Source organism: Hippichthys cyanospilos, chromosome 5 (assembly GCF_059441005.1).
Source record: "Hippichthys cyanospilos isolate Australia breed blue-spotted pipefish chromosome 5, RoL_Hcya_1.0, whole genome shotgun sequence".
Taxonomy (NCBI): Eukaryota; Metazoa; Chordata; class Actinopteri; order Syngnathiformes; family Syngnathidae; genus Hippichthys; species Hippichthys cyanospilos.
Window position 1 is genome coordinate 25,087,856 of NC_142373.1, and position 23,489 is coordinate 25,111,344.

General features: G+C 37.7%; 1 protein-coding gene across 2 annotated transcripts in view; it reads left to right on the top strand.

Moving 5' to 3' along the window:
• The window catches only part of LOC148424099 (diacylglycerol kinase beta-like), a 101,100-nt gene extending 78,802 nt beyond the window's left edge, over window positions 1-22,298 (top strand). For both annotated transcript variants that reach the window (XM_088415670.1, XM_088415671.1), the window contains 3 exons: window positions 13,041-13,161; window positions 14,294-14,354; window positions 18,676-22,298. In XM_088415670.1, coding sequence (XP_088271796.1) covers window positions 13,041-13,161; window positions 14,294-14,354; window positions 18,676-18,774 — 281 coding nt within the window. In that variant the 3' untranslated portion in view covers window positions 18,775-22,298. The remainder of the gene's footprint in view (window positions 1-13,040; window positions 13,162-14,293; window positions 14,355-18,675) is intronic.
• Window positions 22,299-23,489: the final 1,191 nt, after the last annotated feature.

Consider the following 23,489-nt stretch of genomic DNA (forward strand, 5'->3'; position numbering starts at 1 on the left):
CTCCTGTGTGAACAAGGATGGACTCGGATATTGTATTTGGGGAATTACTGTAAATGCAAGTGTTGTCTAGCTTCTAAATTTTGCTGCCATGATGCTCATTTTATCCTTGGACAGTATCATAGTAACATGGCGTTCTTTGTCGCACAGCCAAATGCTTTCTGCCGATTTTTACCTCCCTCAGAGGTGATTTACTGTAGTTCCTCTTGACCATCTGCCACCACTCAGACCAGCCCAAGACCAACCAGTGGGTTGAATACACAAATATGTTGGGCTAAATTTGTTACATACTGTAGGATGTAGATGATTCACAACAAATGCTGAACTCATTCCTCCAAGAAATTGATGTCTTTGTCTTTGATGTACACTCCGTAGCCATTCTAATGAGAAAAGTATTATATTAAACCTTTCTCGAGTGGCATACCACGCATTTCAACCCTGGGCCTTTAGTGATGTTCAGTGTTGGGAGTAATGTATTACAAAAGTAATATAATTACTGTAATGCATTTCTTTTTGCTGTAGCGCGGTAGTGTAATATATTACACACAAAAAATAGTCATATTTTACTCATAGATGAGAATAATGCAATGCTTTACAATGCATTTTTAGCTTGAAAGTGGTGTTTTTTTCTCCCAAAATTCACCATGACAATGCAAGATCAGAGGAGAGAAGTCTGGAGCAAAATGTTTCCTTGCTGCTGTTAGTATCTTCTACAGCAGATATGAATGTGACAGCAGCAGATGACAGGTTGAATATGGACGATACGTACACAAGATTGACACTCACCAGTTACTTTCCGTTGGTCAGAGATATAAACAACAAAAATATAATAGGTAGGTGTACTTTGTACATGATACCTCAAGAGCTGTCCACTTAGTAAATTAGCACCAGTAATTTGACAAAACATTGAGAGCGGAGCCATAGGAACATGGTTAGCAAAAAGAAAACATGCGGGGGCTTGAGAGTAGGGATAAAACAAAGCCGGCAAAATTAGTACTCTCTCACTCAAGAGGTTAGGAGACTTGTGGCGAAGTTTTCGTATGTAGACAATATGCTGCCACTTTCCACAGTGGATTACGCAACTCTATCTAGTGGATGCATAATTCAACCCCAGCCAATACTATAGTTTCAACTCTATGTGCGCCTTATAATCCGATACGCCTTATATATGGCATTTTTAGAAACTCGGCCATTCATTGATGGTACGCCTTATAATACAGTGTGCCTTATAGTGCGGAAAATGTGGTACTTTTTAAATGTCCTGCCGATAATTTGTGTCTTGTAGCTTTCATGAAACAATTCTAGTTGACCAACCCAGTTTGGCTCCAAACAACAAATTGATCGGATGCGAGCAAGAGGCATTCCCAGCAATGTAATTTGCAGTGTCTCTCAGAAGCTGTTAACCGTGGCTAAAAACATTCACAGTAGCCTTTAAAAAAATGACGGACAAAACCTTTTCCCTCAGACAGACAAACTAGCAAACAAGTCTGCCGACCTCTGTCCAAAATACTTTTTTTTTAGGTTTGTCATGAAAATTGTGTGCTAAATATAACTGCAAGCAGATCCACTTCATTTACTCCTTCTTCCATCTTGTGTTAAAAGAAACAATAGCCCCATTCACACCAAACAGTCCAGGAACTCTTGAGTTCCCGGTCATGGGAGTTCCAGGTCGGATGTTCCTGGTCTGCTCCCCATGAGTTTGCGTTCATACCGAGGGATAGCAGAGGGGGTATCTTATTCAAATTGGACTGATGACGTGAGGCAGGGGGGAGAAACTGCACTACCCCTCCTGTTTAACAAGTGGCGCTAACTCAAAAGGTGAATGACAAACAAGCAGGATGATAACTAAAGAAGCTGCCACACACTACATGAGAATGGAGCCTAATTAGTTTTTTTTTTTAATTTATATGCGTCTCTGTTAGCTTGATATTAACAAATTGACATACGATAGTGAGCACTTTCCCACTTCCAGCAAGTGCTTTGTGACAGGAAGCCTGCTAAAAGTACACAGTGAAGTGAAAAGAGCCATCTGCACTGACGCCAAGCAAATTGGCATGTCCTCTTCTCTGTAATTACTCAGTAGAATCTGTTCCAGTGCACCCATTCACCAATCAATTTTTTTCTCCTTCCATTATTTCAAAATATTAAACTGGCCTCAGTGAGAATGAAGCATAATGGCAGCTGCCAATACCTAAACAACACACCCCAACCAACCAGCATTAGCAAAACACGCCCACCTTGAGCTACTCAGGTAGCTTACCAAAGACCCTAGTCGAAACTAGGTGCTCAGAAGGTGCTCTTAGTGGACCTCTCCAGACCCTGAATGTTTTTTGGTGTGAACAGAACGGGGAACTTAAACTACCATGGTACATCAGAAGAGTTCCTGTGGTGTGAAAGGGGCTAATGAACAAATACAAAAAAAATTCTGGTTCAATTCATGGTATTTTGCAGCAAAATGATACTGTTGGACTCCCGGAAGAGCTTATCCAATCAAGGTACCTGTACACAGTGATTACTACTTGGGCCTGCCCTGAGGTTGCAGTCTTGCGAGATGATTGTTCCAAGCGCTGTAAACTGTACAGCCTTTGTTCATTCAATTACAGCAAGGAGGGCTTTCTCTTTTCATTCAGAAGGCTCTAGCAGACATCAGAGAACCTGACAACACTAACTAGCTGAAATATGATTGGATAAAAAATGTGTACACAACTTTCAAATACAGGTAAATACATAATATTGAAAGCAATGCAAAAAAAAGCTGATATAATATGTTCTACTTTAGACATAGTAAAGAACAGACCAGTGGGAATAGTTTTATTTAAAAAAAAATAGTTACGATATAAACATGTTTTCCTGAGTATGTTTAGGCAAGAAGAGAGGCCCTTGCTGCCCCCAGAGCCCAACACTGCATTTAATCTATAACAAAAGTGAAGAATTTTCAGTTTGTTCATCGGTCTTTTAGTCAAAAGGATTGTCCTGTCTCATGGAGAAAATGGTAACATTCTGCAATATACTGCTCCAGCAGGACTCAAAAACTGAAAAGAACATACAGTAAACACCACTTCTTAATCGTTTGTCCTAAAACTCAGACTAGCCCTTGCTTAAAATGCTCATTTGAAACAAGCAATGTCCAATTCCAGTCCTTAAGGGTTACTATTGCATGGTTTAGATGTTTCCTTCTTCCAAAAGAACTGATTCAAATGCTCAAATAATCAGCAAGGTCTGCAGAAGCCAAGTAACAATCTTGATCATTTTAATCAGTTGCGCTGAATTAGGAAAACATCTCAAACATGCAGGGTAGTGGTCCTTGAAGACAAGAATTGGACAACCATGCTATAAGCCTTGTCTTGATAGCTTGTTCCAGATTTGAAACGCTATAGTAAGACCTGAAACTTGGACCTTAATTTGAAGCCGAATTCCAGTTTACAACCTTGGATTGAAAGGACACTATAAACTGAATTTTTAAACCTGCTTGGAATCCTAATTTCTATCCTGAATCCTTGTTTCAAATCCTAAACAAGGATCTGCCCTCAAACCTAAAACCCTAATTTGAAACATCAACTCAGGCATGTCCAAACCCAGTCCTCGAGGGCCACCTATCCTGCATGATTTTGATGTTTCCGTCATTCAATGCAGTTGATTCAAATGATCAGGTTTGTTGTCAGGCTTCCGCTGAGCTTGCTGATGAGCTGATCATTTGAATCAGGTGTGGCAGGAAGACAGAAACCTCCAAAACATGCCCGATAGGCGGCCCTCGAGGACTGGGTTTGGACATGCTTGCATTAACTCTTACTTGAATGTTGTTGTTTCAGCGTCATGGTTTTAAGAATTTTTATGAAACTTTACTTTTGTTTAACCCCTTAAAAGTGCAAAAAAATGTCATATATATATATATATATATATATATATATATATATATATATATATATATATATATATATCATCTGTCATATATATATGTCATCTGTAAAGAAAGAATTCACAGCACTTTTTTCCATATTTTGTCATTTTGTGGCCTCATTCCCAATTGCAATAAATTAATCTCTTATCGCAACATTCTGTGCACAATACCTTACTATGGCAATTTGAAAAAAAAGTTCATTTTATTTTTACATGTTCTAATTTGTTAAAAAAAAAAATGTAAAAACTAAGAAAACAATGAAATCACATTTACTTCGCAGTGAATACTTTACAGTATTCATACTCTTGGCCATGAAGTTCGAAATTGAGTTCAGGTGCATCCTTTTTCCATCCTTGAGATGTTTTTAAAGAGTCTGCCAGTAAAATCAGTTGATTGGATATGATTTGAAAATGATTTGGAAAGGCACACAGTTGTCTCTATAATGTTGATAGTGCAAACCCACTCTTCAGCAAGAGGAACATGGCAGCCCATATGAAATCATCTAGAAGGCACCTGAATGACTCTCAGACCACAAGAAACAAAATTATGTTGTCTGATGAAACAAAGATTGACCTCTTTGCTGTGAATGCCAGGCATCATGCTTAGAGGAAACCAGGCACCGCTCATCACCAGGCCAATACCATCCCTCTAGTGAATAATGGTGGTGGCAGTGTCATGCTATGGGGATGTTTTTCAGCAGAAGGAACTGGCATACTAGTCAGGGTGGGAAAAAAAAATGAATGCAGCAATATATGGAAGTACCCCGGATGAAAACCTGCTCCAGAACGCTCCTGACCTCAAACTGGGGCAAAGATTCATTTTTCAGCAGGATAACGACCCAAAGCACGCAGCCAAGATCTAAAAGGATTGGCAACAGAATCACTGTGAATGTCCTGGAGGGGCCCAGCCAGAGCCCAGACTTGAATCTGATTGAATATCTGTGGAGAGACATGAAAATGTCAATGCACAGCCGTCTCCCATCCAACCTGAAGGTGTTTAAGAATTACTGCAAAGATTAATGGGCAGAACCTCCTAAAGATAGGTGTTCTAAGCTTGTGGTATAATATTAAAAACAAATATTAGTTAAATGCTACCTAAGGTGGATCAACAAAGTATTAAGCAAAGGCTGTGAACGCTTAATTAAAGAAATGTGAATACTGTTCATAATAAAAATGTCATTAAAAACATTTTTCACATAAATTGGGTGTTGTGTGAAAAAATTTTAGGCAAAAGATTGATACTACAGTTTAGAATGATGCTGTAACAGGACTGTGGAAAAACCAAAGCGCTGTGAATACTATCCGGATGCACTGTATAATGCCGTACATTATACCGTATATGTTTCGTATAAAGAACGATTCACTGGCATTAGTCTGGGTTTAGACAAAAGAAAGACCAGCCAATTTTCAGTGACTTGGCAAAGCAAATGCCATCCCATCCCAGGATGCATTGCTGCATGCTGACATTATGTAAGAGGCTGTTCTCGTCTATTCTTAGCACTACCTCGCTGACGCTGTTTGATGGCCGCTTCCAAAGCGCAGCCAATGTGAGAACACGGAGCGCAGTGGGGCTACTCTGCCATCGTGCCTCAACGCAACGGGGCAAGGGCAGGTCGGTGTGCCCATGTTTGGCGCTGGTAGGAAGCAGAGGAGTGCAAGTGCATGTAGGCGTGCACTCAAGATGGGAGGGGGGATTATAATAAACACAACATGAGCAAACAATAGTATATGAATGTTAAACATTTCAAACACGGCAGCCAACTCTTGCATATTGTGTTTGTTTTGTGCACTCAAATTCCTGCGGGTCTATGCAGATATATTCAAGAGGGAAGAACTCACACTTTTGCAGGTTTGATTACAGACACCTGTTTAAAAAATAAAGGGTAAAATATTAAATTAAATTTACATTTAAAAAGACTCTGAAACATAGTACCAGTCAAAAGGGTGGAAATCCTCAAATACAAATACTCTCTGTGACATGGCTTGAGTCCATTTTACCATAACTAACCAAAGTTGCGCAACATCTGTTTCACCAAGTTTATGATTGTGTCTATATGCCAAAAGAACACAATAAGTCAAATGTTAATGAGTTAATGAGTCAAATGCAATACCAAACTAAAGCACTCGCCTGCTTGCCACTCATTATTAAATCAGCTGGAGACATCATAACTTTTAAATGATTCTCTTCGTTTTGGTAATATTCCTGTGTGTGGTCAAGGATGGACTTGGATGTTGGTTCAGTCTGCTTGTTTCTTTTTCTCAAAATAACACGATAACAAGTGTTGGGTAAGTTACTTCAAAACTGCAATGCATTATTTTTTAGTTATTACTGGCATTCCAATGTAATTAGTTAGGTTATTAAGGCATTACACTACTATTGCATTACTTTTACATTACTCTCACCAACATACCTGGAAATGTGGATTTTGCATTCTAAATATAGCTCATTACACCTCCAGTGGAATGACCTTAAATTAATCGCTGTAAACATACGTGTTCAAAATAAATATTAGCACTCCCATGGACTTGGAAATGATGCCTAAATCGATGTAAATGTAAAATAGAAAAGTGTAAATAAAACAATCTAAACAAAGTTCACTGCATACCAACGATATACCAGCGCTATCTCAAGGCAACCTAATGAACTGCATTCACGTTGTCGACTGCTTCAATTAAAATTAACAATTTAGAAGGATTTTGGGGGAGATTTTATATTTTAATGCATTGTAACGCACATTACTGTCATTTGTACCGAGTAAAATATTTTTAATGTTTTGTGTGTAATGCGTTACATTACCACGTTACAGCAAAAAGTAATGCATTACAGTAATTACGTTACTTTTGTAATACATTACTCCCAACACTGGCCTAAACAATCTCAGCTAACACAAGCTGCTGTTATCTGCAACAGGCGCTTGCTGCTAACAGCCACCTGACATCTGCCCTCTTGCTCGTCCCATTAATTATTGTAAGTAAGAATACTGCCGATATAAAAATGCACATCTCTGCGTCAAAACGCAGTTTATGAGGCTGACAGATCAATCTTCCTCGAATGGTGTCAAATAAAACAAAAAAATGCGTATTCATACTTTTGGCCTTAATTTTGGGGGGAAAAAATTGTGTTTTATATTTGGATAATTACAGTAATTTAATTGCGTTTTTAAAGGAGGAAGTCAACTTCAAAATTTTCTTCACGGTAATATTTTCCATCCAGCCTTACTACACTTAACACCACTTAGTGAAAAAAAATTTGTTTGTGCTAAATGAATTGAATGAAGCACCAGAGGAGGGCCATTTTGCCACTTGTTAATAAATAGCTACATAAAGTGCTATACAGTGTTGCTCCAAAGAATGTTTTCTCTGCATTGGCTGGTGATGCATTCGCAGTGTTAGCTTTAAATCTTGATTTGCTGTGCATGATTTCATGTTCCATGTGCTGCTATGTCCCATTTAATTACACAGGTTACACTAAATGGTCAATTGTATGAGCATTTGTTGCATTATAGTTTTTTTACACTTAACTATTTCATCATCCATTAGTCAGACGAAGTGAACAAAACTTGATGTATTGTTTTTCCTGGGCTGCTTTACTGACTCACTTCATTGGACCTCTATTGTGCAAAAAAACAAAAGGTTGGTCATTAACTGCTTATTAACAAGAAAATCCAAAGAAAATCCACTAAATTTCCCCATTTTAATCAAAACAATAAATCACTATGTAGTACAGTTCATATGAGTTTAACAATATACTGTATGATTGTAGAAAATAAATTGACATAAAAAAGTGAGACTGAGGAACAGGTTTTTAAACTATTTACTTAAAAAAGGTAAATATTTACAACGCAGCAATGAACGAGACATGTAGCAATGTCCTGTTTGCATTTAAGCACACAAAGGCAACGACTGGATGAGCTCAATGAGCTCGAACGACGTTAGGGAATTATTGACGTTGTTTGTACTGCTGTCACAACAGGCTGCCAGTCTGGACGTGTCTGTGCGCGAACCCGCAGGCCCTTCTCTCAGCACAAAATACATGGATTATATTCTCTTTGGACTGTAACCCCGCAAGCACAGAAGGCTTTTTTGCATGTGTGCACAGTTAACGTGAAAAAGTGAAATAAGTCACAAGTTTGTCACTGAGAGTTGATTACGCTGTCGCAGCTCACAAATTATCACGCCGGCTGTGCAAATGAAATAGATATATCGTTCATAATTCATGTCACAAATCATTTGTAAAACTCTTAAGTTTGTGTTTCGGGCCATAAATATGCCAGAGTTGTATTGCTCACCGGGCACTCTGGCTTTTTCCCACACTCCAAAAACATGCATAGCAGGTGTATTGGACATATTAAATTGTCCTTAGATGTGATTGGGTGCGTGAAAGGTTGGTTGGGTCTGTGTGCCCTGCAATTGGCTGGCAACCAGTTCAGGGTGTCCCCACGTAGTGCCTGAAGTCAACTTCCCCCAACCTTTAGTGTTAGGGTTATATAGTATTGCTCCAAGGGTTAGGTTAGGTTATGTTAGGTTAGGATTTAGGGTTGGGTTAGCGTTTTTCTGTACAGCACTTTGGTCAGCTGTGGCTGTTTTAAAGGGCTTACCAAATAAAGTTGGATTGGATTGGATTGGACCCTTGTGAGGATAAACGGCTCTAGAAAAGGGATGGATGGATGTTCTGCCAATATTTGTGTGACTATTTGCAGGCCATAATTGTCTATAATAGCTATATTAGTTTACTCACAGAAATGACAAAGTAGGCTTCTGTAATGAGCCTTCATGATTAAATGTTTATTTTTCCTGCAGTGCATGCATCCTGGAGAGAATGACACACCGTGTGACTGCTGTATGATTAAGCTTTAAGTTTAACACCCATTAAAATATTTATGTATTATGTTTCATTGCACTAATGAAATTATAGAAATACAATAATAAAAATCTGTTTTTGTTATTTTATTTTGAGGAGTCGTAAAAAACAACAACAAACTTGAACGCCATCTCCGTACCCGAGCTACAAGACACAATAATATCCTTAAGTGTCATTCCAAATAGAAAATGATAAAAATCAGAAATGCCTTCATAAAAGCAGCCCATTAGTTCTTAAATATGTGTCTATGCCCCTTTTTGGACATCAATGGACAGCTTCTTTCGATGTTTTGTTATTTGACAACTTCTCCTTACAAATCAAACATGCAAGCAATCTTTCCGCCTTGGCAATGAAAGCAGTCTTTCTTTTTTTTCCTTTTGGGATCCATGGCCAATTCGAGTATCAAACACGCACCATATTTCTTTGCTTTGCTGGCACCACACCGATGACAAGTGGATGAGATCATAGCCATATATGCTGTATGCTTTTGGACCAGCGCTTTTTAAGCCTGATGTAGATCCCAAACGCCGTTCCAAATGCCGTTTTTCAAAATAAACGTTGGTCTAGCTAGGCGTCTAGAGCAGCATTTTCGACACCATCTCGGATAAGCGCTAAAAACATTCTTAGCCTGTTTTGTTCTGGCTGATGTTAGTAAAACCTTACCATACCAAAAAATACGACAAGAACAGCATAGCATGCTTTTATTTTGAAGTTGTTGCTGGACGCGAAGTCTTGCTGACTTTGTGAGTCTGGAGTCACGACTCCAGATATAAACACTGCTGTTCTAAAATTTGTGGCACTAAAAACAAGAAAACCATAATTATGCTGAAGATGCATTGTATGGCACCTGATGTCAGCATTTATCGCAGCCTCTCGCATTAATTAGCCGCTAGCTAGCAGTACTCGAATGCACTATATTGTTTGGTGACAGTTGTTGGATTAATTTTCAAAATCAGTTGAATAGAAATAAATAACTGCACGTTGTGTCACTGACAGCTTGAAAGAGTCAGTGTTACCAATTGATCACTTTTGAACAAAACAGGTTGACACAAATATGTGTTCTGTGGTTCTGAACGTTTCATCTCAGTGACCACTGATAGGTGAAAGAGAGCTCTAAAATCTCAGTTTATATTTAGGTAGACAAAAGAAAAATAATAATGATGATGTCAAAAAGTAAGAAAAGTTGGTCATTCATAATTAAGTATAAATTGTTATTTGGTCTTCAATCAATTTTCCTTTTAACTACACCCAATAAGCATGAGGGAAGTGAGGACCACTGCTCAACTGTTTAGGGTCTTAATTACTATCGTAATTTCACTTATGCCGAGTTCCAAACACTATTAGAGATTTCCAATGATGATACAGTGGTGACCTGCTCTCTTTTCGTTTATATCTTGGTGGAATCTTATTAGTGTGCTCCCAAGTTTTGTTTTGTTTTTGTTGTTGTTGTTTTTTGTTTTTATTTGTTTATTTATTTTAGGGACAATAATAAAGGTTTGTAAGTGCAAACTGGTGAAATGACAACTGTAAACTGTAAACCTCTATTGCAACTTTCTAAGAAAAAAGAAAATCTGAAAAAAAATCGGACTCATTCGATAACATCTCAGATGAGCTCAGGCTCAGAGAAGTCAGTGGCATTTCTGAGTGTAACTATTTGGCTTTGGCTTTGCACGGTAAGATTTTTTACTTGTATATTTAGACGCAGCAATGAATTCTCTTAACTGATAATGTTTTTTTGAAAGGTTCCTGAGTTTACGTGTCAACATCCTTTTCACCGGTGGTTCTCAAATTGGGGCCTGACTGCAGGGGGTCCATGAAATAATTTGGGTGTTTTGAAACTGAGTTTAGCTTTTAACAGTTACAGATTTGTTCCTTATTTGGCTTAGTCTATTTTTTGGCACTGCCTCTGGCTGCTGTCGACAGTGCATTTTGTGGTGGGGGAAGGACGGTGTGGAGCAGTTGCTGTTGGTGCGCAAGTGTTGTTCCTTCTCTTTGTGAGATCTGGACCAAGTGTCTGTGGGTTGTGTTTTCTTCATAGGAATGTTTTCATTAATGCTAATATGTCCCAAATTGGGTCGTTTGTTGGCCCAATTTGTGACTGTAGATAACATGCTTGCTAATGTTAGTCTTCATCTTCAGCATGTTATAATGGTATAGTGTTTGTGTTAGGTATTTCTATTTGGTATATGATAACATATGCAAATGTTTTGCATTGATAATAATACTCATTTGCATCTAATTAGGACACCTACTGCTCTTGTCCTAGATGATTTCAGTCATTTGCCCCTTTAAGTATCATCTCGGTTCTTGCTCATAAGTTGAACAAACCACCATTTTTTTTATTTTGAAGTTCTAATAGAAGAGTTTTTTTTTTTTTTAAAGCACAGCACTGATGTGGAGCCAGTCTGTCTTCCTCCTCAAAATATCATAGGTTGGAAATCAACGAAAACCTTAGGGTTCTTGAAGGGTTTGATGAAACATCACCAAAGAAACTAAATTTGGATTTACACAATGAGTCATGAAAAATATCACTAGTAGAGAATGAATCAGAAGTGCAACTTTTTTTTAGCATTCCATTCTCAATTCAATCACGGAACTGTTGGATATCAATCCAAATCAGTAGGATTCTTGGTCTAATCTCTCACAGTTTGTAGAAAATCACTTCAAAACCAGGAATTCATTCTGACCGTTGTAGTCAAAATCCGTGACAAACATTATCCAGCATATATCATTCAAAAGCAGTCAGGATCATGCTACTAAATAGAAAAATTATCATAATTTTGAAGAAAGTTGTTTCAAAACCAAATGCAAACAACAATTTCAATTGCAATTTCATTCTAATCTTGATAATTTGGTCAGTTTGATGTATTTCTCTAATATATACTATAAATGATTGGAACACTTACCCGAACAGGGAACAATGCTGTAGTTAATCTGATCTTTGAATTCATTGATCTGAAGGGATGTACAGAATGCCTGCAGAAAAGGATTTTCTGGTATTTTCTGGTAATTTGACAAACAATTATACATACATTACCTTTACATTACACATTACTCTTGATTTACATACTTACCACAGCTGTTTCTTAATTATTGTGCGAAATCATGAAAATGACCGGTTTCTTCACATAAAAGGATGAAAGGATGTATTGCGGTACGCGTATTGTGATATGATGTTTGGCTGTACGTGTTCCCGAGAATCCCAATACTGTAATATCCAAGTAGCCGTATTAACAAGCAGTAGAATCTCATGTTGCATTCAAGTCAAATGGGAATTACGATATTTCAAGTTTTATTTTATTTTGTTTCCTTTATGTGCTAAGTAATTTTCGTAATAATAATCATTAAAAAATTGTACAAAGGTGACCATATTGAGGTTTCACTGTACTATAAGAATAGATTCCTTCTGGGTTCTTTTTCATATTTTTTTTCACCAATATGTGACAATCCAAGTTACATCACAGATGTGTTTTGCAAGGGCAAAAATGGCAGAAAAAGAAGAGTACAAAGTGTTGAGAGACACAAAGGGACATACATGGCAAAGAGCTACCTCTGTATTCGTGCCACATCAGTGCCATCTGAAACAGTATTCTTAACTAACAGTTTCCCAGCAACACAGTCAAGGGCATTCTTGAAAAAAAATGTTTGTTTGTTTTTAAAGAATGTTTAATGTGTGCTCATAGATGTCAATGATGTGTGGCTTCTGAAAAAGAAATAGAATTTGTCTATTCTAATAATTTCCTTAATTTTTATTTAATTCATTGTTAACATGTACGTCATAGATTTTTTTTTTTTCCAAACATTGCCCATCAATCGCAATATGTATTGCAATACACCTTGGCTGTTTCGCAGTACACATTTAAAAAGTAATACCCAGCACTAGGATTAACATTCACTAACCTACAGTATAACAATAACATTAGGACTATGATCATATTCAAAATTTCAGAAGTGTATCAAACTGGTAGACCTTCCTTATTACTCAGTACCAAAGAAGCAACTCTCACTTTCAAAACGGTTGGTGATTCCTGCTATGGAGATTCTCTTTCATCCAGGTCATTTCATTATCAGGACAATCAATCAAGAGCAACCAGAAAAGTAAACCAGTCCAGCTGTGATCGATTTAATGCCCTGTGAATGCTGTATTGTGCATTATTCTAGATTGAGATATGATTACCGTTATCACTCTAGATGTATAAAGAAAATGTGTTAAGTAATAGTGTGTGTCGTGACTCTAGATCTATAAAGAAAATGTGTTAAGTAATAGTGTGTGTCGTGCGTGCAGACTTCAGTGACCAGCTTCTGGAGGTGGTGGGCCTGGAGGGGGCCATCGAGATGGGTCAAATCTACACGGGGCTGAAGAGCGCGGGCCGCCGCCTGGCTCAGTGCACCAATGTCACCATCAGGTTACTACTACTCCTTGTTTCCAGTGTCTGGGTCGACCTACTTCTTCATTGCACTTCACCTATCTCATGCCTCGTCCCCGGCACCGCCCGCCTCCGCCTTTAACCTCCAACTGGATTGATCCTAATCAAAAATGCATTACTTTAGTGTAATATTTATTTCTTTACTTTCACATTGGAGGGTTTCCAAACAATTGCATATCTGCACACTATCAATTATATATGTCCACCATGTTTTTCTCCTTTTTTCGCTGTATAAGTTAGCAGCTGAAGACATTTTGTCTCATCCTGCTTTACATGGCTGTTCCTCGACCAAACTATGTTGGAAAAAAACAGAGAAGAATATTCTTTGAATTTTTCTGTTCAAATATGCCTTTGCATGTGTAGTGTGTGCTCATAAACTTCTCTCATTGTAGAAAGATTCTGAGTTTGTCGCTGCCTTCCAAAGCTGAGTTTGCATGTTAGCCCACTACGACAGCTTCTTCCCACCTTCCTAAAATATGCATGTTAGGTTTGGTGAAGCCTTAACTCTTGTGTAGGATTTTGTATTTATGTATTTATGTGCAGTGTGTGCAATGTTCACTAAATTAATCTATCAATTAAACAATGGGAGACAGAATGCTGTCAAATTGTTGATTTCATGTTTGAACTGCTATTTAACCCTGCAGTATTCTGTTGGTAATGTTGGTAATATCGTAGATAATATTTTCTATAAAAATAATGTTGGGACTAAACATACAAGCATTTTCAGTCTGTTAAAGAGAGGATGTTGCAGTTGGTTGACAATTAAAAAAAATACATTAAAAAAATCAAACTTTCACGAACCACCTTTTTAGATAAATATCAGATATCAGATGTTATGAAAACTGAAGACTATTACATTTACAAACCTTTGGGTAAGCATCAGCAATATCTAGAATATGTAGGAGAAAGACAATAACGGAAGAACTAGAAGAGCAGCTTTTGTTACCCATGGAGAAATGTTACTGTAGCTCCTCAGTGTTTGGAAGGTTTTTTCAGTTGACCGTCACTCCACACCACTCCGATATGTAAATCTACCAATTTTGCTTCTGATTTGACCCCCTTGAAATTTGTTTTGCATCCCCTCATAACTTCTCCACCTTCATATGTACAGGACATCACGCAGGCTGCCCATGCAGATTGACGGCGAGCCCTGGATGCAGCCGCCTTGCACGGTGAGAGCAATCATGCTTGACTTGAGTTTGGGGGGAAAAGGACATGCAAAACGGACCTTGGAATAAAGCGCAAATCAAAACGCAACCGCACATTATTTTCCATAATCGTACATCCATAATTGAAATTGACTTTTTAAAACCAGGGTAAACCGTCAAAACAGTAATCGGCCCATGCCTAGCTGTGGATTAGGTCCTTTTGAGGAGACAGTTTACACCAATATTCTTGCTATACACACTGACTACCTTATGTTGTAGTAAAGTATCATGTCAGTGTTGTCCCATGGAAATCTACAATGGATTATTTACAAAATCGCAAGAGATGTACTCACTTTTATGAGATACCGTACCTGTACTTTTTCGTCTTGGAAAAAGTACCATGTACTCCAAAACTAAGACAATGAGTAGCATTAGATTTGAGGTGTCAAACTCATTTGTATCATGGGCCACAGTTAGTTAGTTAGTTAGTTAGTTAGTTAGTTCGTTAGTTAGTTAGTTAGTTAGTTAGTTAGTTAGTTAGTTAGTTAGTTAGTTAGTTAGTTAGTTAGTTAGTTAGTTAGTTAGTTTTATCATAGTTATAGTTTCTGTTGGAGGGTTTTTAGGACTGTGGTCAAATAAATTTTGATCGTCACACATTTGCACATTTTGAAATAAGAGGCCGTAAAAAAAGCTGTTCAAAAGGGGTGGGTATAGGTACCAAAAAATGCTTGTTGTTTCCACCAAAATTTGTAAATGTTGAGGACAGTTAGCAAATTTGGTATTTTAGCCAGAAACTAGAAGTTATAATTGGCATTTTGCAAGCCACATAAAATTATGTTGCGGGCCGGATCTAACCTCCGGGCCTTGATTTTGACATCTGTGCATTAGATTATACCTCTATTATATAAATGTAGCTTTTCCTATTTTGGAACCAGAGAAACTTTTATCATGAAATCCAATAATTCTTTTTATGTGATACATTGTTGCAGATCACGTCTATTTATGACTGTCACTTTAGTGATGTCATTATGGTGGGCCTTTCATTTTTTGGTCATGCAAAAGTTTCAAACAATTACATGCTATCGATTTAAAAATTCTACACACCCTGTATTAATTCCCAGTTTGTTTGGTTTTTTTTGGGGGGGTATAGAAAATAGAGACAAGGCTGAATCAAATCTTGCAGTCACAAATGTAACTTGTGTCCTGTATAACTTGTGCAATGAAATTGAAAAGAAAAATGGTGTTTTCCACAGGAGAATAGTTTTTTTTTTCTTTCCACATACTTTCATATCACCATTTAAAAAGGTTGTAGCTTGATAATGGTTAGCGGTAAAGGCATACTGCTTAAATGTTGCTTGGCGCAAGTTTGCTACTTTAGCGCTTAAATGTTTAATCAACATTTAAAATGTCTTTGGTAATCTCCATATATACCTAAAATGTGGTTTCTAACTCTTTATTTTAATTGAATTTCGAATGTTCTTTTATTGATCTTACTTTCATTTTTTATATCGCATAAAGCTGGCATTCGAGTGGGGGAGATGTAGACCTTTTATAGCCACCGTACCTATTGAATTAGATGCTCCCTGATTGGATAAACTGTTTCTTATCAAAGTACATCAGTTCTTATTAAAGCGTGTATGGCTGGCCTTTGGAGTATTGCTATCAAAGCGTTGTCCCCTAATATTTTTACATCAGGAACGTCTTGACTTTCTTTTGCCTATAAAAATAGAGAAATACACCGGTTCCATCTGTAGCCTTATTTATGACGCTGTATGAAAAAAATTCAAGGATGTTAGCTGGCAAATCAGTGGCCTTGAAGCGTCACTTATGCTTAAACCTGGACCAACTGTGGAAGTGCTTAGATGGATAATAAATGGCATAAATCATCCTAGGTATGTGCTCATCCTTGATCTTCTGTTCCATTTTTTGGTATATTTTAGCCTTGACTCATTTGCTTCCTCTTGTGCTTGTTGTCACATTTCCCTGCACACCCCCAGACTTTTACGTCCACCGCGGTCATGCCGTCCAATAGCACACGCAGGCAGACACCGCTGTTTGAATTAAAAAAAAAAAAATGAAGAACATCAGCTATTTTGTGTATTCCCTCATGCAGTCAAACATTTTTCATGTTACCACAGCGGGTCTTCGTGGGGGCGGAAGAGCCATATCGTTTTCTTGTATTATGTGAGTGCTGAGTAATTTTATTCATTTATTTATTTATTTTTAAATGAGCAAGTACTCAATGGCGAGGAACACGTTACTCTCAGTGTCACAATATAGAAATTGAGCAATTCGGGTTTATTATTCTTATCTTATCTTCAGAGGGCCATTTAGTTTTGATGATAACTACATTTCACCTCAGCCCTTTTATATTAGATTGTGAGCCGAGTCAACGCAAATTTTAGGGTTTTGATTTGAGACAGCTGACTCACAACAATGGCTAGGTTTCAAGGCGAGCAAGCGAGGAAAGTAATGAGATATATTTTCAAAAATACCAAAAAAGGTAAAATGAACAGATAAAAAATTCCCCAATGTTCAAATACAAAGTAGCTAAAAAAAAAAAAAAAACACACTTGGAAACTAAAAACCGGGGCTTGACTTATAAATCATAAATTATAAAATTATGAATTATAAATTACGTTGTTGAACATAAATTAAGCATAATTGTGTTAACTATGATTGACACTATGACTATTCAACTACTAGTGCCATGTACACATCAGAAGAATTAGTGACTTTATGAATTCACTAATTGCACAACACATGCATTCTGTAAACTGAAATGTGTTTTTCTTTTTCTTTTTTTATTTTGTTTTGTTTTTATGATATACTTATTTACCTTTGACCCCTGCTGTCCGCTTGAAATACATTGTGTTTTCCATCCATCCATCCATTGTCCATAGCCGCTTATCATCACAAAGGTTGCAGGCTTGCTGGTGCCTATCCCAGTTGACTTTGGGCATTAGGCACCATTTCACCCTGAAATGGTTGCCAGCCAATAGCAGGGCACACACAGACAACCAACCATTCGCGCACCCAATCACACCTAAGGACAAGTGTGTCCAGGAAGCCGCAGTGCCTCACGGGCTTGGGGAGACCATGAAAACTCCACATAAGAAAGCTGGAATTGAACTCGTGTCCCTTAACTGTGAGGCAGACATGCAAACCACTGCCCCACCGAGCCGCCCCGAGTGTGGTTTTATTCATTACAATTTTAAAAATGAGTATGGCATTGCTGAACCGTTGTCAGCACCTCTGTCTCACAGTGCAGAGGCCATACTTTCAATTCTGGCTCTGGCCTTCTTGTGTGGAGTTTGCATGTTCTCCCCATGCCTCAATGGATTATCTCTGACTACTCACATTTTCATCCCACGTTTTGAAATTGATCATCCAATTAATAATATTTTTCTCCTGCCAAAACTCGACATTGGATTAAAAAAACATATTGGTGGGCCTGACTAAACACTCACAGTAGGCCACATGACTATCTTAGAAACGTAAATTGCAGCAACAACATCAGTAATCCAACAAAATGAACAGGAACTAACGTTGACAACAAGATACACCAGCACAAGAGCCGAGTGACTTAGGGAGCTGATTGATAAACACAAATAACACCTGTCGTTAGTGACAGGTGGAAATGAAATCCTATAGAAGTGACATCACACAGGAAGCACTTTGCATGAACCCAAACTAAAGTAAATTTACATACTCAAAATAATAATAAAAAAATATTAATGCTCCTGTGTACTTGTAAATGATTCCTCAATCACTAGAAATGTAAACTAAAAATGTGCAAACTTAACATCCTAAAAAGGTGTCTCTCGCTCTCTGCACTCATAACCAACACATTAGCACCATCCCAAGGCAAACAAGTGAACTGTATTCAACATCTACAATTAATATGATTCATTTAAAAAGGTTAAGTGTGTGTTTTTTTTATTATTCTTCACATGATAATTTTTAATTTTTATGTAATTCTAATATGTATTTTTTTTCATAATAAAATTAAATATTCATTTAAAGGCATTTTGGGGGGCTTGGAACGGATTAGGCTATTTACACATAAAAAGCGGCTCTACTTATGAAAGATTCACTTACTAAATAACTTACAGAACAAATTAATTTCGTAAGTTGAAGTACCACTGTACCAGGAGGCACACTTTCAGTGTGCCGGAACCAGTAACCACAATACAATACCTTTTGGTCAAAAGACACTTTTCTTGCTTTTCTTGGATCAAAAGGGTACAAGTCAGTGGTACTTTTGAACAAAGTTGACAATATTGGAAAATCTAAAACACACAAGCCATAAATATGATCTTGATTATGTTCTTTGATTTTCCAGATCAGAATCACCCACAAGAACCAGGTTCCCATGTTGCTGGGTCCCCCGCAGAAGACACCCTTCTTTTTTTTCAAGAAGCGCACCCGCAGTCGGGACTAGAATCGCTCACGTGCAAGCATCCAGAGTTGACTCGCTATAAAATAAAAACTAAAACACACAACACACCATACTGTACAGGCAGCTCTACCAGGTGCAGAACTTCCCCTTGGATCCATCCATTCAACTGCCAAGGCATGCCAAAGGCCTTCCAAATCCAAAAACCACTGCAAAGGAAGTGCTGCGAGGACGACAACAGGAAGTTAGCATACGAGGCCTGCTCAGAACAATGTCAAACGCGTCAAACACGTGATAAATAAATCAGCAGCGACTTGTATGAACTCTGGATTCGCAGAGAGAAGCAGCTTCATCCATTATTGACCCTTTTTGTCAGGGGCTGGATGGCAGCAGGACGCCCAGAATGGGAGCAAACATGTCAAGATTTTTGCATCCTGCTGAATGTACATTCAGACCCACTTTGATGAGAAGGCTTTAAATTTGAAAGTTGACATTGAAGTAGTCTAATTACTGTACATCCTCTCGGGGACTAACAGCCACACTCCTGCGGGTTTTTATGTACCAAAGCTAAAATTGCAGGCCCCCCTTTCTAAATGCATCCTGCTATTTCGGGAAGGGCAGAATTCACCACCCACGAAACACGAAGCCTGATTATGAGCAGTGACCTCTTGCTGCGTGTGTCATATCTGTCAAAATATGAGTATGTCAAAAATGTGTCAAATTGTACGAGACATAGTATTTGTATATATCGGGAATGTAGGACTAGATCACATGTACTGTGCATACAAGTGTGTTTAATATATCCTGTGTGGATCACCGCCATCAGTGCATTGAGAGGTTTTCCCCTCAGTCAAATTAACATCCACTTTTAAAACATTTTTAAAATGTCAGAATGATCAAATGATCTCCCCTTACAAAGTTTATAAGTGTGACTGATGGGAAGTCCCGGATGTAACTATGTACAGGACAGCTGTTTGGAATTCTACACCATTTCTTCTAATGTAGGAATTATCATGAATCAAAATGTCATCAAGCAATCTTCCAAAGTAATTTGAACATTCAGGACAGTTGTAAATGAAACGAATGATCAGATGTAAAGGAAGTGTGTCTCATTGCAAATATGCCCATGCCACATGCCTCTTTTATTTACAGCATTCCTAATTGTCACAATATTAAAAATATATTTATGATCATTTTAGGCAATTCGTCGCAGAAACAATTCATAAATGTGTTTTAATTTCCACCATGTTCTTCCAAATTGTGCTAAAAATGTAGAAAGCTAATTATAATTTGGATGCTGGTATACTTTATTTGATCAGGATTTCTGGGGTCAGCCTGGCTGCAAAATAACCGATAGCCCAGCCTCAATCCGATCAAAAGACGAGGGAATATGTCTCTTTCAATAACTTGCCGTAATTTCCCAAATACACACCTGTGTATAAGACGCAAACTTAATTTTGGGGTGAAATTTTGCTATTTTCGATGTTAGTGTGTATAAGGCGCACCAACACTTTGGCACAATATCAAAACTGTTGCAAAACAAAACGAGTCTCATCTTTTGTAAACTCTTTATATTTTCTTGTGTTCATATCCATAAATTATAAATTTGTTGCGCGTTTATTTTAGATTTCCCACATTATGAGCACTCAGTGAAGGCCTCACCAGTGTAATGTTGAATGCACTCAAAGCTGTTGTTTTTCCTTTTCCTCATGACGCAGTTTGAATTCATTTTACCATAAATACCGGAGGTTGGACAGCTTCCACAATTCGCCAAGTTTATGATTGTTTGTATATCCCAAAAGATTGCAATTAATAAACAAGTCAAACGGATTTCCGTGTTCTCTAACCGGCGCACTCGTCACTCAATCAGCTGGACTCATCATAACTTTTTCCTCTCACTTTTAGTAATATTCCAATGTGTGAACAAGGACGGAGTTGAACGTTGGTTTAGTCTGACACTTCTTTCATTGAAAATAATGCCGTAACAGCCACAGATGAGCTACTGTTAATTGCAACAAGCACCTGATGCTAACAGCCAACTGACTTCTGCCCACCAGTTCGTCCCATTATGGTAATTATTTGAAATAAAATTTTGGCCAGTATAAAAACGCACATCCATGAGTTAAAACTCAGCTTATGTGGCTGAAGGATCAATCTTCCTTGAATGGTGACGAATAAAAAAAAATAAAAATAATAATAACGTTTAAGTCACCGTTTATAGGACGCACACATATTTTTGACCTTCATTTTGGGAAAAAAGTGTGTCATATTTGGGGAATTACAGTTTTTATGTACTGCATATACTGTACATGTATACTGCTTATAGGCAACCAACAAAAATATGCATATAAGATGTATACAGTCCAATTTTTGGCATAGTTAAATAATTGTGCTGGGCCCAAAAGTGCTAGAAATGAATGTGAAAATATTAAAGGCCTCTGGAAGGTATTCAAGAACTAAGCAGACAAAACCAGAAGGTTTAGTCAGGTAAAACAAAAACAAATTGAGACAGAAACAATGAATGCTACAACTTACCGTAATTACTAAATTGTATTTAAATTACGTTACAGCACCCAGTAAATTATGCAAAAAAGGAACTGGTGGTACCACAAACATTTTTTTCAAACCTTATACAATGAACTGCCCCATTAGTGCCAATAAAGGCATAAAGTTGCCTCTCAAAACCTTCCTATAATATATCATCAAGTCATCATAGCACCCATCTTGCATAAAATGGTAAATATCGTCCGATCACGATCTGGCCGATCTATTCGGCGCAAATTTAGTGACTGGTTTGGTCCATAAACATGTCAGAAAACGGGCAAAAATGCTTTTTGTTGTTTTGCAAAAAATACCCAAATATTTTTAAATATTTCATTTTGATTCAACACAAATATAATCAACCTCACCGAGGACTACAAAAATCTGAACATGTTAACTGTTGAATTTTTAAAATGAAAAAGGTCTGTATTATCAATGAATTTGCTATCCATTAGTTGTATGTATAAAGAAGCAAATTAACTTCAGGGGAATAACCATCTCTGTCCACTGTTTGCAAAATACTCTGCCTGATACCAATAACAATGCGCTAAGGGGTGGGGCTTTGTCGCTTTCACCCCCTACTTTCCCTTTAAAAACTCGCTGAGTTCACTTTGACTAATCAAAAACACTGAAACTGTACATAAACAGTGTGGTTCTTGTGAGTGTGTATGTGAAGAAGCGACAATTGTGTGTTTACAAAAGTGTCACATGTTACTGCTCAAGCAATGTTGTAGAGCACTATAACCACATTGAATGTACATACAGCACCTGTGACATTTCATGTATTGTCATCTAATCACATGCCTGCTGTAACAACAATAGAGTGAAAAAAAAAGATGTCTAGGCTTGATTTTTTTTCAGTTAACAAATAAAGTCCGTAAATAATGATTATGACAGTAAATAATGATTACAACACACAGTTTGATGCCAACTTGAGTATTTTTGGTTGGAAGAAATGTGACTTTACTCAGTATTTGTATTTAATGCACTTCTACAGGTATTTATTATCGCTAGTCTTTTTTGCCTCATCCGTGACTTGCGTCACATGACTTTCACCGTTCGAAAATAACAGCTACTAAGGTTGAAGCCATTCGACTATTCAAATTAAACAATATCACGTGACAATTCGCTGACACGGTACATGAAACATGGCAAAATGTTTGCCTCTGAGATTAACATTTGCTCACTCGCTTACCTAAGTGATGCTAAGCAGTATGTGAAATAGTCGTGTGAGCTACAGCTACCGTTCAACATCATGCCATGTCATTTATAACTGCCTAAAATATTGGCATTTCAGCCTTCAATAATCCCACACGGAACTTGAGAAACAGACATTACAAATGGCTGTCTTGCTGAATATGTGATAAAAAATGAGATGCTCTGTCACGTATATCCAAAAAAAGTTCATTAAAGATCATTTCTTGCGACTGAATTTCCCTTATATCATTTTATGACAAAATTTAAAATGATATTGTTGGGACTATATGAATTCCAAGATTCAAGAGTTTTATTGTCATATGCATAGTAACACTACATACGGCATGGCTCGGTGGTAGAGTGGTCGTCTCACAGCTGAGAGGCTGTGGGTTCGATTCCCCGTCCTGCAAGACCGTGTCAAAGTGTCCTTGAGCAAGACACTGAACCCCCAATGTCTCCGGATGCATCAGTAGCTAAATGACTAGTTAGAGCTTTGAGTACCCAAGGTAGAAAAGCGCTATATAAGTGAAAGTCCATTTACCACTACACAACAAAATTCTTATTCTGTTCACTTCGCTGAGCAGACGTTCATTCCACGCAATAGACATAATAATAAAGTAGGCAATAAAAAAAACAGTAATAGGGCCACAAGAGCAGTGAAAATGAAGCACTAAAAAAAGAATAAGCTCACATTCTGAACATATTATGGAGTAGATGGCGTGGACGAATCTATTACTGTACATATGAGGATGATAGTGCAAAATATTATGGAGTAGATGGAGTGGTCTGTGGGTAGTAGCTGTTTGCCAGCCTGGACTCCGCTGCCCTTAGTCACCGATTCTGTTCATTACCTTTATGGACAGAATCCAGTTTGGGGGTATCAGCATTTTATCTCTGCTTTCTGCAGATGATGTGGTACTTTTGGCTTCTTCAGGCCGTGATCCCCAACTCTCACCAGAGCAGTTTGCAGCCGATTGTGAAGTGGCTGGGATGTAAATCAGCACCTCCACTATGGTCCTCAG